Source organism: Cavia porcellus, unplaced genomic scaffold (genome assembly GCF_034190915.1).
Source record: "Cavia porcellus strain 051 isolate PalLab524CR breed Dunkin Hartley unplaced genomic scaffold, mCavPor4.1 scaffold_20, whole genome shotgun sequence".
In the NCBI taxonomy this organism is placed as follows: domain Eukaryota; kingdom Metazoa; phylum Chordata; class Mammalia; order Rodentia; family Caviidae; genus Cavia; species Cavia porcellus.
The window spans coordinates 54,941,280-54,958,974 of record NW_026947503.1 but is presented as its reverse complement, the minus strand read 5'-3'; the positions used below and the strand labels follow the sequence as shown (position 1 = coordinate 54,958,974).

Below are 17,695 nucleotides of genomic sequence, written 5' to 3'. Positions count from 1 at the left end.
TTGTTCGTGTATTATAGGCATGCCAGATATTATTACTGAACCATACTAAGTGAAGGATACAGGCGACTGCTCTCTACTATTATTTTATTATGTTTTTACAGTTATTACTGTTTATTGTCTGTTTCTCCAAACCTATTTTATTCAACCATAATCTCTATTTTTATTTTGAAACTAGCTGTGAATTTACAATTATTTCAAGACACAAAAAGAAAAGCTGATTATTTAACAAAGATAATGAAACACTTCTCAAACAAAAACATCTCCTGAAAATATTGTTTTATTATAATTGTTTTGGTTAGGTAGTACTATTTTTCTTACTAGAACCAAACTTTTCAATAGTTTCTAATATTGAAGAAAAGACATGTGGCAGTTACTACATCAATCCCGAGTCAACTACATTCTAGGTTTTTGGAATTGAAACAAGTGAATCTTTCTCTTTTATGGATCTTTCTTTCTTTCACCCTTAAATTAAGGTCATTTCACAAACTTCAAGATCCTCTCCAATGGAAAATAGCACCTAATAAATAACATATGGAAGCAATAATAGATGGATTTGCCTGGTTATTACCCACCTGGCATCATTTTAAGTTATGCCTATATACACATTTTAACCTCAGAATATATACTTTGTTGCACAGTTTTTAATATTCCCACTTTACTGACAAGGAAACATAGATTTGTTTCACAGTTAATAATGATTTACTGGGGAACACGAGAGTTTCTTCTATACCTAAATATTCAGGCATTTTAGTTACATTTTTGGGCTTTTAAATTTTTCTTCAGTTAAAGCAGTATTACCTTAATTTCTATGGTTGTCATTATTTGATGGGCTATTTGTTCTTGTAAATGGATCTTGCTCACAGGTCTATTTTGCTCACAAGGATGAAAAAAATTGAAAAAACACTATTTAGAAAAGTAGAATTTCTTTCTTTGGGGTCTTGTTAATGGACCATCTTGCTCACAGGTCTATTTTGCTCACAAGGATGAAAAAAATTGAAAAAACACTATTTACAAAAGTAGAATTTCTTTCCACGGGTTCAAGGAACAAGAGTTGAGAGGGAGTGAGGCTGAGAGAAAGATTGGTTGAAAGAAAGAAACTGGAAACCAAAGTGAAGAGATTGAAACATTACTCATCATTTTTTTCCTAAGGCAAAAATGTTTGACTTTTGTTGACCTTATTGTTAAGCCCTGATTTTTTATTCGTTTTAATAACTCAGAATAAAGCAACAGTGTGATGGGAAACTGAAAGATAAGGATCAAGCAAGAAAGACGGAACCAATGGGGAAAACTTTCAAGCATTGCTGGAGTTACACAAATTGTCCAGTGTGAATATGCGGAAATCGGTGAAAGGCACCAGCGCAAGGACTTCTGGGAGATGGCGAAAAAGCATGAGTGTGAGGAATTCTGGGAAACAGTTTGATGCGCACTTCCGGTGCTAGCTGGCGGTGGTGCCTGTGCTTCCTTGCGAAGCTTGGTGCTGTCTGAGGAGCAACAGGAATCCTCGTAGTCCTGTGCCATGGCTTCTCGGTATGATAGGGCGATCACTGTATTTTCCCCAGACGGACATCTTTTCCAAGTGGAATATGCTCAGGAGGCAGTGAAGAAGGGATCCACTGCGGTGAGCCAGCGACGTCTATGTCACCCCCGCGCCTGTCAGACCTGCTCACCCCACATCCCCGGGCTGCCTGTGCTCCAACTTGGGAACCCATGAGAGCAGATTAGAGTCCCCTGCTTGTGAAAATTACTTTGGTTTTGTTTTTTTTTAATTGAAGGAGATAATGCTTCTAGAATAAGTGCCTTAATATTGGAGTAAAGTTAATAGATTTTATTGGCTTCTGTTATGCAGCTTCTTTTGCTTAAAAATGGCTACAGACCCAAAATTAGTTGGGGTGTGTGTGTGTGTGTGTGTGTGTGTGTGTGTGTGTGTTGACTCTCCAAGATCAATTAATGCTGTGTCTAACATGAAAGAATATTCCTAGCGCAACCCACCTGAATGTTCCTGGCCCAAACCTAGGGATTCACATAACCAAGGAAAAGTTAGCAGTTCCTTTGTGGTGGAAACCATTTTTTAATTAATAATTTTGTTAAAAGATTGAAATCATCTAGGCCTGCGTCTGAATTACAAAACGATCAATATGATGAGGATTTAATCCTTGTTAACGAGGAAATGGTTAGAAGTGCTACTCCAAATACATCTCTTAAAAATGTGTACAGTCCCCACCCCAGTGTTGACTTTTTAAAAGCCTAGAACCTAAGAATCTCTACTCTTCTGCCACTTTTCATTTATTTTGTTTTAAAGCAATACTGAAGCTTTTTAAGAAACTATATCCTATTTTAGACTTATATATCCATATTACTGAATAACTTTTAATACTCAAGATAGTTGTAATACTGCTGCCAAATTTTAACTACAGCCAATAATCTTTGTGATTTATAAAAATTAAAAAGGACAAAGATGCCCTAGTGACCAAAGATCTGTTACTTCAAGTTTGCAAGTCTTAGATTGTGAACTAAAAAAAAATCTAATTTTTAAAAAATCTCTCTCCAAATTTCATGGGCATGGTTCTTTGTGTATCCTGGAAATTGAGACAGTAGTTATGAGAATACACAGACGAATTCTAAGTCCACAAGTGTCTGTATTCTTTCTGACTTTTCATACCAACTTCATAATGGAAGGAAATCATTCACTTGCATTATAAATCTATCAAATGAGAAGTGGCAAAAAAAAAAAACACTTGAAAGAATCATTTTTAAAGTATTTTTCTATTTAATTGGGCCCACTAGTTTTGCTTCTGTTTTATAAGTAATTTTTTTGAATTGTAAATTTAAGAAAAACCTGATGTAGTGTAAACCAGAAGGGTACCATTCTGATAAAAACAAAAAGTTATATAATCCCCAGCTTGGCATGTAGCATATGGTTAGAAAATAATGCCCAAGTTTTAGAGCCTAAAATAAAGGAAGTAATGGAGGAAGACAGGGGTGTAATAAGAAACCACACTGGCTCATTTAAAATGTTTTAAGAATGTTATAGAACTGATTGATAGTTCCTTTGTAATGAGCTGTAAAAGGGTAAGGATATAAAAATACCTATAGTGGGCATTTTTGAAGATACATTGGAAAGATGAGACTTCTGTCTCAGGATTCTGAAATTATAATTTGCATCTTTTATGGAGTTATTCATTGTGTTTCCTTGAGGGTGCTATGACCTTTTACATAGGGTAAAGTTTATACTGGCACTTGTTAATTACAGTAGTTGGTAAAATAGTCTTATCTATAAATTGTTGATAAGAGTTACAAATAAGCCAGGGTTGTCCAATTTTGACCAGTATATAGATGTGATATTATATAATGATTGAAAAATTATATGAGCCATAACTAGTGGGTTGGATTCTACTTTTTTTTTTTAGCAATTATCTGACAACATAAAGGGGGATCAGAAGGCTGTTTTTTGTTTTTGCTTTAATTTCCTTTTCTGTAAGTGCATATGTTTCAATAATATTTTAGAGTGGTAATGCTTTTGGGAAGATAATAAATCATGATGTTCCCATGAAAAAAGATAAGATTTGTTATCATTCCTCTTTCTGTCTTTAACTTCAAAATCTTATTGGCTGTATATTTCCTACTTTACTGATCTCAGCTCCAGAGGTTAGCCATGTAAGTCTTTCATGCACGCTCTTTTAATAAAAGAGCAATTTCTTGGTTGCCCTAATACGTGATTCTAGCCATGTAAGGGAAAGAGAGGAAAGTGCCTCTCTCCTGCTTTACATTTTATTTATCCTTACTTCTAGAGATACATAAATATATACAGATATGTTTTTCAATGCCTGGCACACACTGTGTCCCTGAGCTACATTTTCATCCTTTAACTCCTTATGTTTCTCTTTCTTTCCTTTGTGAAGTGTTTTTTCTTTCTTTCTTTTTTTTTCTTTTTTACCAGAAATCAAACTCAGGACCTTGCACTTGCCAGGCAGGTGCTTGTTCCACTGAGCTATATTCCTAGCCCATGGTTTTTGATCTATTCCAATCATTATAGGACTTTTTCTTTATATGATTTTTTTTTTTTTGGTACTGGGGATCAAACCCACAACCTTGCACTTGTCAGGCAGGCACTTATACTATTGAACCAAATCCCCAGCCCCTCTTTTTATGATTTTATAATGCTTTAGCAGGGTGCTTGGCACTATTTATTATTTGATTATTTGATATCTTATTCTCTTTAATTTCAGATATACTCTTCTCATTCCAACTATGTAGTAAGATTTTTGAGAATCCAAATGGCATAATTCCTGTTATGTGTTTCTGCTACACAGAATACAGTAGAGGTGCTAGGAAAGAAATAACCAACATTTAACTGTTACTTTATAACAGGCATTTTATATATGTTATTTAATATTAAGGATAGTATTTAATCCCCCTTTTTACATATGTAGAACCTATAATTTGGAAGCTTTTATAGCTTGTGGAATGTATTCAGCTAGAAAGTTATAGAGCTCATATTTGTACTTAAGTTTTTCCATATCCAAAGCCTATACTCTGCATTGCACCATGAGTTTTGTTCAATAAATATCTGAATATTAACCAGATGTCATTATCATGAATGTGGAAATAGATGTGTCACCTAAGAAAACTTAAGTTCTCTAAGCTTCTGTTTATTTAATAGAGAATAGACATTAAAATAGTACCTGTTTCATAGGGTTGATACAAAAATCGAGTGAAATACTAATACATTTTAAGCATCTTTCATAGTATGTAGTTCAAAGAAAGTAGTTAATAAATTTCACCTTTTTTCTTTGCAGTAGAGGAGATTCAACTCATTCTTCAGATTTTTATTCTTCTTTCTTTTGTCTTAAACTTTGTCTGTGGTTCTTGCAGTACTTTCATTTATTATCACAAGACTTTGTAGTTGCATACTTATATATCTTAAACTGGGTTCTGGGCCCTGTGATTTTGCTGCGAACAAGGTAGACTCAGAGACCTGAATGTCTAGCAGAAAACTTAGATGATTAAGAAAACAATTCCTAAAAGGCCTAAACAAGTGTAGTAACACAGAAGATACGGACATGACGGGAATTCTAAGTTGTAAGGGTAACCCTTCCTAAAAATAAAATATTTAAGTAGCCACTTAAAAGATGGAAGATAGCCAACTGAAAAACAAAACAAAACAAAACAAAAACTGAAAGAGTGACACCGGTTTTAGACAGCATTGATGCGCCCTTTGGGAAGACAAGTAGCAAACAACAGCTATGCTCTAGGAACTAGAAGGCATTCAGAAATGGTAAACTGACGGAAAAGTAGGAAGATCTAAAGCTAGAATCCAGAACCAGGTCATATTTAAGCTATTTTATTGAGAATATACTTGATCCTGAAAAATAATATTGTTAATCTCTAGAATCTTGTCGCTATTCTGTATTTTCAGTAGCAGACTGCATTTGTTCAGCCTTAAAGATATTTGCACGACCCAGCTAGAATTGTGTGTAGTTTTTTTTCTGGCTACAGTCAAGAGCATGTTGTAAATCCACCATTCAATATTATAAGTCCTCCCTTAGGACTTACTTGCCTGGAGGCAGTGCTGACTTTTCTTATTAAGAGAACTGCTTGGATGTAATGAAGGTGGTTGTTGTCCCATGTTTGTTTCGCTACAAAGAAAGCATTTATGCTTTAGGAAATAGCAACCAAGTATTTGACTTGAACATTTGAGTAGATGGATGTTCATTTTATGTTTTACCTCTTTGTAAAACTTTTAACAAATTATGGGAAATCTTTTTCCTGCTTTTCTAGTGTTTGTAAATTAGGTATGGATATTGAGTTTTATCAAATGCTTTTATAAGTTTTGTCATTTACATTCTTCTGTATTTAATATGTTATTGCTGTAATTTTATCTGTACTATAGAATAATTTAAATAGCTTAGAAATTAACTCATAGGAGAAAATTAAGATGAATTTATCAACAAATCCTCTAAACCAGACATCTGTTTTTGAGGGATATTTTTGGTGGGGAGGTGGCTACTGGAAATTGAACTCAGGACTTCATGCCTGCAAGACATAAGGGATCATATTTTGTTCTGTTTTTCTGAAGTTATTTCATGTTTGTTAATGAGATTGTGTTTTTTATTCTTTTTTTAGTCAATATAGGAAATAAAAGTTTTTCTGTTTTTCATCCTTTTCAGTCAGTCAACTTCAAACTTAGGGCTTATAAAATTACTACTTTTTCTCCTTTGTATATATTTATTTTAGTGTAAGAGGATTTAGCTAAATTAATTGAGAAATTACTTTTGATTATTAAAAACACAACCCTTAGTATTAACAATTTTATTTTTTCCCTAACCTTACTTTATAATTCTTGTTTCTTCTTACTTTTTTGTACTTTTGAATGATTTATTATTTCTAATTTTCCTTATTTAATTTAAAAAGAAAGATGATAAATTTTCACCTGACCATAGTTTTGACTACTTTTAGTATTAATATCTTAATTATCAATATTTTCTAGGTAGTCTACATTGGAGTTTTAATTTCTTAATTAAGTAAAAAATATTTAAGTGAATTATAAGAATTATCAAGTTTCCTTGTGATAAAAAATTTGTTTTTTTTAATGTGAGAAATTATATACTGAGATTTTCTTTGTGTCATAATGTTTGCGAAACTTTTGTATTGTCCTGTGGCTTAATAAGAAGATGTGTCATCTATAATATATAGGGTTGAACTTTTGTTCATTTGATGAAGGTGGGATGTGTAGGAAAGATTGAAGACTCTAAGATACAAACAGTTGGGGAAAATCTCAAACTTACAGATTTTAATGAAATGCAATAATAAAAGTAAGTACATTGATAAATTATCTGTGCTGTACTTAACTGAAAAATTTCATCTCAGGTCTAGTTTCCTACTTAGTTTGTTCTGTAGTTACTTCAATAATGCTAATTAAAACCACACTTTTTGCACAGCTGTGTTATATTAAACAGTACTTTTATTGTCATACTTGCCCAAATGGGAATTATAAACAGTACCTATATCCGAATTTTTAGAGTACAACTGTAATACAGAAATAAAATTCTCATATTTATGAACTAACAGAGGCTACAGTATAGTTATCTATCGTGTATATATACACATACACACATATATATGTATACCTATATCATCAAAAAGAATAGTTTGTGCTTTCATTGTTAGATCACTTTTTTCATGCCTAAATCTTGAAGCTTGAACAATTAGTTCTAAGATAAAATATGCAATATATTAACTAGTGTTAAATTTTCTACTATTCTTGGGCTGGGGATTTAGCTCAGCGGCATAAGTACCTGCCTTGCTAGCAGGCAGTTGTGAGTTCAATCCCCGGTACCGATAAAAATGAAAAAGACAAAAAAAAATTTTTCTACTATTCTTTTAAAATTGTGTATCATTTTTATCCTTTTGTTTTGCTTTTTAAAATAAAAAATAAAATTCTCATAGATTGCCGTCAGACTGTGGAGAATATGGCTTTCTCTATAAATTCCTGTTTGAAAACTGGTAGTATCCTTGTAGATTATTCTTCAGATTTCCCCCACTTCCTTCCATAAAAAGGAAAAAAGGAAAGAACAATTATTATTTATTTTCTCATCTCATTTGAAGTGAGATTACTTCATCAATATATAGGAGATATTAGTCCATTTTGCATTATTAGAACAAAACACCATCAGTTGGGTAACTTTATAAAAAAAGTTTATTTAACTCGTGGTTCTGTAAGTGCAAGTACCAGCACCAGTGCCAGCAGTGGCACCAGCTTGGGTATGATGAGGATCTCATGTGAAAGGACCACAAAGGTGAGGCATGTACAAGAGAAAGCTTTCACATGGCCAAACAGGAAGCCCTATCAATGACAGGGGTCAGCAAGCTTGCTCTTTTTATGATAATTTTCTCAAGAGCATTAACTTTAGAACTCTTCTTTTTTGAACTCTGGGACCCTTAAGAACTATGTTAATTCCTTCTGAAGTTAGGGTCTCAATCACCTATTAGCCTCTTACCTCTTAAAGGTCCTAATACCTCCGAATAGCCACACTGATACTGAAGGCCATGCCTCTACCCACGAAGCCCTGGGGAGCATACTCAGACTAAGCATGCCATAGCTCATTTGGGCTGTAGTAACTAACATAAAATAGGTAGCTTATAACAAATTTATTTCTCACAGTTTTAGAGCCTGAGAAATCGATGATCAAGGTTCATCTGGTGTCTGGTGAAGGCATAGTTCCTGGTTCACAGAAGCTGCCTTCTTGCTATGTCCTTTCATAGTGGAAGAGGCAAATGAGCTTTTGAGCCTGTTTTATAAGGGTACTAGCCCAGTTCATGAAGACCCCACCCTCATGTCCCTCATGTCCTTTCTAACTAGTCCCATCTTCTAATGTCATTACTTTGGGGGTTAAAATTGTACCATGTGTATTTGGAAGGGAGAATTAATAAGGGTTAGAATACAGTATAAGCATTTGGAAGAAGAAATAAACTTTTTTGCCATAGCAGTCAGTACTCAATTGCTATCCTTCCAAACTGTAAGATACATGGGAGAGCTTTTTCAGAATTTTATTTTCTTTCTTTACTACTTCCATTATCAGTACTGGCACTGCCACTTTACCAGTAATTCAGATGGATTGCCAGCATCTTTCATTTGAGTTAAAATCCTATATTCATGTAGCACTTTTTCAGGTATATCGTATGAGATTAAGACACTTATGTTGTTATGTTGGTATTTTCTTTGCATTTTCTATTTGTCTTCTCTCCTTTGACTATAGGAAATGGATTTTCAGTAAGCCAGTACCTATGTAGTTATTTTCCTAGAATTTTTCTTATTTTCATTGAATGAATATCTAAGGAAAGCCTTTTCCTTTAAATCATATGTTAGAATAATGTGTCGATTTTAAGTTTCAATTTATTATTCTTTTAATAACTTTACAGGTTGGAATTCGAGGCACAAATATAGTTGTGCTTGGGGTAGAAAAAAAATCTGTCGCCAAGCTTCAGGATGAAAGAACTGTGAGGAAAATTTGTGCTCTTGATGACCACGTTTGCATGGCTTTTGCAGGTACGTATGAACTACAATAATGGTGCATAATGGTTAGCCCTACTACCTCTGTTTTGCCTTATTTATATAACAAATATACTGATTTCTAATTAAAAACAACCTATTTTCCAAAGAAAATCATAACTCTTTATAAACAGATTTTTGATGAACTGTGATGGTAAACCATACACATTAAAATATGTGTATTAGATTACTATACTTACTCTATACTATAGATTAAGTAACTCAAGGTGTTATTTTCTTTTAAAACTTTGCTGTGTATATGTTTCTCTGTGTGTATTTTGTTTTGGCAGGGCTGGAGATAGAACCTTAGGGCCTTACAGATGCCGGGCAAGTCCTGTACCACTGAGCTACACCCCTACTCCTAAACATTTTATTCTGAACTAATAAAGATTCACAAGAAGTATATTACTTTTTATAGATTCACAAGAAATATGTTCCTGTTACGTTTCTTTCTTTCTTTTTTTTTTTTTTTGGTACCAGGGATTGAACACACAACTGCATGCTTGCAAAGCAGGCGCTTATGCTGCTGAGCTAAATCCCCATCCCCATGTTTCTTTAGCTTTGGATTATATTCACATTGTACAGAAGAAATAATTTAAAATATTTTATTGTACCATATTTCTCATTGAAATTTTAATCCAGCAGGTAGACTAAGTGAGTGTCTTGCCATTTCTTTCTTTTCCATAACATTTGCAAAGAGAAAAAAAATTTATTCTTTTCCTTCAACTGAGTATTTGATTGGAATTATACCCTCACAAGGAGTATTAGGCTGATTGAAAAATAGTGGCATATTCAGACCCTTTTTTAATTTTTGATTAGTACTGTCTTCATAGTCTGAAAATCCTTTAGATTTGCAAAAATAGATTTGAAATAATGAAAGGAAATGATTTTGTGAGAACAAAAACCAAAGTAAGAAATAACTATATTTCTAAGATTTAAAGAATGTTTTGTCTAGATAGTCTTAAGAGAACTGGAAAAGAAATAAATGGCCAGAGAAAAACAGATGCCAAAGTCCTTAATACAAACATTTCCAGACACTGCATCAGTTAAAATTTATGGTCAGTTGTTACTCTTTTACTAGAATACTTTCTGCCTCCTTATGGAAGTATAGAGAATTAAGCACAAGATGTTGGAGATTATATAGCAAGGTCAAACGTTTTCCTTTTCTATTTTAGCAATTCTTGAATTTCAATGCTTTGTCTTAGACTGAAAAAACCCGTGAAATATGACATATAACAGTTTTATTAAATGAAGCTTAAATTCAATGGATATAAGTTTGACAATGAAGTAACATTGCCTTAAAAGAAAATCCAGTTTACTATCAGTATTTAAACTATTATTCTTTAAAAATCATTTTCTGTTCAAAGTAAGATGTTAAAGTAAGTCTTAAAAGGAAATAAATCCAAATTTAGGAGAAAAAACACAATTTCTTTATAAAAGGCATGTGCTGCATGTGGAGGTGTTATAAGGAAGATTCCATGGTGGCTGAGACCATTTTGACAGGAAAAATGTATAGTGAAAAATATATTTCTGTAAAATTTTGACTGTTTCCCAGGACTGACTGCTGATGCTAGGGTAGTAATAAACAGAGCCCGGGTGGAGTGCCAGAGCCATAAGCTTACGGTTGAGGATTCGGTCACCGTGGAATATATAACTCGCTTCATAGCAACTTTAAAGCAGGTAGGTTAATATTCTAACAGATTTTTTAAGGTTTCCCTTTTACAATCATAATAGAGTCTATCATAGAAATCATATAATCTGGGGCCAGAGGTATAGCTCAGCAGCTCAAGTGCCTGCCTGTAGTTGTGAGGTTGTGAGTTCAAGCTCTGGTTAAAAAAAAAAAAAATCATGTAATCACTACAAGTGGTCAGTTTATAAAAAATCCTAAATTCTTTATCAGTTCATCCATTGATGGACATCTAGGCTATTTCCAAGATTTAGGTCTTACAAATTGTACTGCTACAAACATTTATGTGCATAAATTGCTATGTTACGATGCTTTTAACTCTTGGGAAGATACTAAGAATATTTGGAATAGCTGAGTCAAAAGGAACCTCTAATGGAGTACTACTACTCTGCTTTTAAGGATAAACTTGAGACATTTTTAGGTACATGGATGCACTTTGAGACCGTACTTTTAAGTGAAATCAAATTCCTGTGTTTAAATATTGCAAAGTCTCTCTTTTGTGAGAAACCAAAAGCATAAATAAGGAATAAAATGGGTGATAGATACTGAGAAGTAGGAACGAAATGTTCAAGTGGGAAGGAGAATTAGAAAGGGGGAGGGGGAAGGGGAAAGGGAAAAAAGGGAAAGGAGAGAAAAGAGAAAAAAGGAGACCAGAAAGAAAAAATGTTTTATAAAAGGTTTTGTAAATGAAGAGAAGAGTAGGTTAGAGAGTGGAGAGAGGAATGGAGGGAAAAAACAAAAGAACTAAGACACATTAGGTACAGGTACACATTCCCTGTGATGAATGTAATTAGTATGTATGACAAGTATGTACTAATAAAATAAATTTAACAAACAAAGAATCTATTGACATATGCATTTTCTAGAATCTTCTGTTGGCTCTGGGTTAAGGACAAAAACAAAACAGAACTACTAAATTTCTTTCCTTTTTTTTTTTTTTTTTTGTCTTTTTTGAGACAAGATTTCACTATGCAGTTCAGGCTGTGTGGAACTCACTTTGTAGCCCAGGGTGGCCTTCCATTTGCTGTGATCTTCCTGCCTCGCCTCTGAGTGCTGAGATTACAGGTGTGTGCCACCACACCTAGTTTTATTGATTTATTTGTCTGTTTATTTATTTTTTGGTACCAGGGATAGAACTGAAGACCTCTTGCTTGCCAGGCAGATGTTTAGGTCACTGAGCTAAATTCCTGGCCCCTGCCACACTCAGTTTTAAATTCCTTATTCTTTCTCACAACTGCTTCATAATCACACTCTTATCCAGGTAGAAATTGATTGATTTAATTACTAGATGTTTCAATCAGTTTGATTTTATATATAATGTAAAAAAAGAATAAGTCTAATCTTTTAAAGGAATATTCTGGAAATACAATAATAATGATTCTGTAAAGTTTTAGAAAGAAACAAACATTATTTTATCTATAAACTTAAATAGAGTTGATCAGGTTTAGATATGATTTTTTCTAAATCCATGCATAGATAAATGGTTTAACATTTAAATATAATTGTGATATACATGAGCATTATGTTAAACATATTTTGTATTTTCATCATATATGGCAGCATTACCCTTATATTCCTTTACTACATTAGACTGTAGTTACTATTAGAAATTTTACATTGTGTCCATTTCTTTAACATTTGTATTCATTCTCTCTGCCATCATAATATTATCTTGGTCATGGCTTTTGTTTTTCTTTTTGAATTGTATTGTTAATTAATTTTTAGTAAAGGATTATACGATTCTAGGTTGTAATTTAACGCTCTGGTTTTATGGAGATAAATCGCTTCCTAGAAAGATTGAACAAAATTTTACTAGGCAACTAGCTATCCCTGAGGAGCTATCAATTGAGTTTTTCACTTTTTTATTTTGCAAAATAAGTATTATATAGTACTGCAATAGTTGTTTTAATTTGTGTTTTATAATTAACGAGGTTGAATTTTTCTGAGTTAATTTGATATTTCCGTTTCTCCTCGTGTGAAATATCTTTTAATAGGCAATTGAGCATTTAAGCATATGCCTGTGACAGCCAGAATTTTGCAGTTTGAATCCTGGCCTTAACTACTTCTTAGTCAGTGCTTCCTAAAAATTATTTAGCTTACTTTTGCTTCAATTTTCTTACATATAAAAAGAGCATTATAATAATGCCTACTGCTACTTGGTTGAATTACATTATAGATAAATGATTTACTGCATTTCAAGCATATAAAATATTTTCTGGCATAGATGTTACTATGGATCTGTGGAAAGAGTTTTCACAAACTTAATGTGTTCTAGACACTAGTTTTGATACAGGGGAATGAAATCCCAATGTACTATATGTCCAGAACGAGTTCGTGTTCTCTAAAATCAAAGAATGAGTTTTAGGAACAATAAGAGCACAAGTATCTATTGAGAGAAAGAAAGCTTCTGTCTGAGAGAGAGAGAGACAGAAGGGATCCTGAGTGGGTTGCCAAAGATGCTATATTTTCTAAGGATTTTTAAAGAGTAAAACCATGAGGTAGACAGGTCTAAAGTTGGGAAAACTGGGAACTCGCAAGGCAGGTGGCCATGGGGTGGAACAAGGCTATCTATGGTCAACCAGTCAGTTTAATTGTTCAGATAAAACTGACCAAATCAGGGACAAGTGAGGAAGGAGTCACAGAGCAGTAGGTGACTCTTCCTATGGGGTTGGGATGGGGACTCCTAGCTTTTTAAGGTGATCCATACCTGATCCCTAATGTTTGTGCTTAAGGGTATGATTGCATTTTTTTTGCTTTCTGTTTTGAGATCTGGCCCACAGCAAGAAGTGTGTGTCTCCAACTCACAAGACATTTTGGTCCTCTGTGCCAGCTTTTTCAAGGGCCTACCCCTGTCTGACTGCCTATAGTATTTCTAACTAGCTCAGCTGCCTATAACAGTTTGACTTACAACAAATTTGTTTCTTTTTTAATTTATTAATTTATGTTGAAAGAAAGTACAATCTATTTATTTTATTTTACTTTTTCTATTTTCTTTAATTTGATATTTCCAGTTGTTAAAAAGGCATCCACCAAAAAACAAGAGACAAAAGTGTATACACAAGGTTTCTAATTGTGGTTTTAGGATTTGTTCTAGAAATATCAATGGTATACATGCAATATCTATGGAAACACAGTTGTGAATCTGTAACATCAAGATTGTTCTGAGAAAGCCTAATGATCCAGGACAGAAGATTGATATCTCTTGTGTACTTTTTGCACTTTTAAATCATTTCATGTTTTTTTGCTTGTTTGTTTGTATCAGGGATCGAACTCATGACCTTGCACTTACCAGGCAAGTACTTGAGCTGCTAAGCTAAATCCCCACTTTTAAATCATTTTAACTCTGGGAATATATTACTTTTTTATTTAAAAAAGTTGATTCAAGCTGAGTGTAGTGGCACATTCCTGTCATCTCAACATTCAGGAGGCTGAGGCAGGAGGATCACCTTGAATTTGAGGCCAGCCTAGAGCTATTTAGTAAGTTCAAGACCAGCCTGAACTATAGTGCAAGACCCTGCCTAAAAAAAAATGTTTATTGATCAAGTAAAGTAAAAAAGTCTTTTCTCTAAGTCATTTTACTTTGTACCTGAATACATTGCAAGTGTTTACATTCAAATTTTGAAATGTTCATAAAAATTTATATAATAAAATTGAAAAATAAGAAAATAGATGTATATATAGATAAGACCAGGAAATAAGGTACATTAAGCTACAGAGTTACATACACAGTTATGTATAGCCATAAAATTATGTATAATTTATAATACATAGTTGCCTTTGTATTAGTCTTTTGCTTTATGTCAGTGCTTCCTCATTACATGACATCCAGGAACACCAGTGTCATTGTGAATTCATGCCTTGGAGACAAATCCAAGAAGTTCTCTGACACTAAAGTGCTCCATTATCTATGAGGAGAAAAAGTATGCTTTTTCTTTAGGAGAAATAAACATTGTTTGTTTGGGGGCTGAAAGAAATGTCTCACTTGGATTTTTAATAGAGATGGTTTAGTATACAGTTAGCAGAAAATATCTGATCATAAAGTATCAACTAAGAATACTTGACAATCATAGTAACCAAAAAGGTATGGTATAAATATACTGTTAACTCTGTATTAAAGAAATTACAGTCTAATTATATTACTGAATATACACCAAACAGAAAAATATTTTCAAGTATATAAAACAAACTTGTCATACATATTATTTTACATATATATATATATAATTATTTATTTAAAATTTCATTATAAATTGTGATTAGTGCAGAAAGGATTCTAATAGTATGTAGAAGAATCAGGAAAGTAGATCATTTTGACACAAATGCTTTACTATTAAAATTTTTATTTGATAGCTAATAGTGTTATCCTAAAGCTAAATTTTACTTTTCAGAAATATACCCAGAGCAATGGACGAAGACCTTTTGGTATATCTGCCTTAATTGTAGGTTTTGATGATGATGGTATCCCAAGACTGTATCAGACAGATCCCTCTGGTACTTATCATGCTTGGAAAGTGAGTCACAAATTTTTTAGAAGTTGAGTTAATGTATTCACTGTAAATGTTTGTTTGCTTTCCAGGGACATGAAAAAATTACATTGTAGTGAAATATTGATCATGGCACAAATGATAAAAAGGTAGTCATTTACTTAGAAATGATGATTTTGAATAGTGAACACTTTGGTGTTTATTAATTGAAGGATGTTTTCTTTAGTTTTGAAAAGATGTGGCAAACCTAAACCTTGGTCTGTAACAGACCAAGTAATAGAAATCCTCTCCAGTTCCGATTCAATGTAAATTCTTCCAAATTAGTTTTATATCATATAGTTGCTTGCTTTGAGTAGAAATTGTCCTTTTGCTATTAATAAAAGAGAATTAAATGGGAATTTAAACTGAACACTGCAGTATTTACTGTGTCTTCTAGGAGAGTCAGGGCACTGCAAACTATTACATATACTTACATGTTAGTGTATAGCAGTGATGGTGAACCTATTAGAACTTCCAGCGATATAGACAGTCTGCCGTAAGTTCAGCACGCCGGGGAAATAGCCATGATCTTTGTGTGATTCAATCAAGCTTTTCTTGATCAATTACTACTCTTGTTTTGACATTCAGCTACTTACTTTGTCTGGTGGTGGACTGAAACCCTATATAAACAGACTAGAACCCAGAAAGTAGTGGCGGTTTCTAAAAGTAAATGCTTTCTTTTTTCAATTTTCTTTTATCAGTACATGTGTGCAGTACAAAATGATGACGTTTCCCATGGGAAGTTGGTACATAACACATCTTATTAGTTTTCTTTTGTCTTCTTCCCCTTGTCTTCCTCCCTGGTTACACCATCTCTTGGTCTCCTTCCCATTTACAAAAGAGCTATCTCCCTATCTTTGCTGTTATCTTTTTTTTTTTTTTAGTATGTAAGCTTTAAACAAGTTCACTACTAAGAACCAAATAGGTTAATAAGGAAATATTGCATGGTGTTTATGCCTGTGTTAAATAAAGATTTGATTTAAGCCAACCTGGTGATATAAACCTAGCACCTTGTGAGGCTGAGGCCACAAGAAGTTTGAGCCCAGTCTGGGCCACTTAGTGACTTAATCCAACCCTGTTCCAAAATAAAAACAGACAGTGTGTTACTCAGCATGAAGGACCTAAGTTCAGTCTTCAGTACCACCATCAACAAACAGAAACCAAAGGTAAGATTTGATTTTATCTAATCATACTTATAAAATACTGTTTTATAAACTATTGAACCAAGCCAGTTGAATAGTGTTATAATCTTACAACAAATTTTGGAATACTTCTGTTAACTGCATGTCTTTAAATCTATTAAATAATCTAACTGGTAATCAGAAGATACGGATTTACCTGCTACAGTATCAAATTTTTTTGCCAGTTAGAAACCTTTTACATATACAAGATTTCTTCTGCCTCTCAAATCAATGACCTAAACAAAATTATATTCTATCTTTAAATATTTTGAAGCCTGCCATCTTCTGTTGGCATTTGTCATTACATTATTACTGTTCATTTCAATATCATATTACAAGTTTGAAGTTTATATAATTTTTTATTTTAATTTGGTTGTTTTCTGGGGTATATTTGCATTCTATATCATTTAGGAAAATTGTCACATTTTTAGATTGTTGGAAATTTCATTTATCATCTTTGTCTAAACTGTGCTCTGCTGTTTATCTTGAGTCCTGTGGTAGGGTCAAGAGGATGTGAACTGTTCATGTGTATACACAGGTACACCCCACTATCTTCATTTTATGTGATGTGCTTGTAAGATTTTAATTGTGCAACATTTAAAACCTTTTCATATTTCCATACTAAGACTGAAAATTTAAGTGACTTGTTCTGGCTCATATCCCTCATTAATAGCAACACTGGAATTAAAATTCAGCAAATACAGTGAGGTTCAGGATTCAAGATGACAAATTAGAAGTATCCAGTACTCGCTCACTTCTCCATGAGATAAAATCAAACTGGAGAGCAGATACTCATTTATAGCAGACAGACAAGAGACTTGGAAAAACCCTGAGTCTTCAAATAGTGTAATGAGAGAGACAGAGCTCCTTGGTACCAGTTATGCAGCACTGTGGGAAATCTGGTATAGGTAGAGAAGAAAGGGGGCAAGGCCCACTACACACACCTAATGCAGGAACTGGTAACTGCAGAAGGGCAATCTGAACATACAGTGGATCTGGGATCTGCCTGAGAACAGCACTGAGAACTCACTGGACTTGCTAGCATGTACATTTAGTGCAGTGACAGGGAGCAAGCTAAAGAAGGCCTTCTTTAAGCTTGCTATTTTGGGAGTCAGTGGCCTTTGGAGTTTTCTGTCTTTAAGACTTTACCACAAGCATTACTACCCTGACCCAACTATCATTTGCCCTGAGATCCAGTTTAAACCATATGGAAGGGAATGGGACTTATTATCTCTTTAAGTTCAGTATCTTGGGA

General features: G+C 33.5%; 1 protein-coding gene across 1 annotated transcript in view; it reads left to right on the top strand.

Annotated features, from left to right (window-relative positions):
• Positions 1-1,428: 1,428 nt before the first annotated feature.
• Psma8 (proteasome 20S subunit alpha 8) overlaps positions 1,429-17,695 on the top strand; it is a 48,539-nt gene continuing 32,272 nt past the window's right edge. Inside the window, exons 1-4 of the mRNA XM_003474105.2 lie at positions 1,429-1,618; positions 8,920-9,046; positions 10,605-10,729; positions 15,125-15,247. Of these exons, the coding sequence (XP_003474153.1) occupies positions 1,517-1,618; positions 8,920-9,046; positions 10,605-10,729; positions 15,125-15,247 (477 nt within the window). The 5' untranslated portion in view covers positions 1,429-1,516. The remainder of the gene's footprint in view (positions 1,619-8,919; positions 9,047-10,604; positions 10,730-15,124; positions 15,248-17,695) is intronic.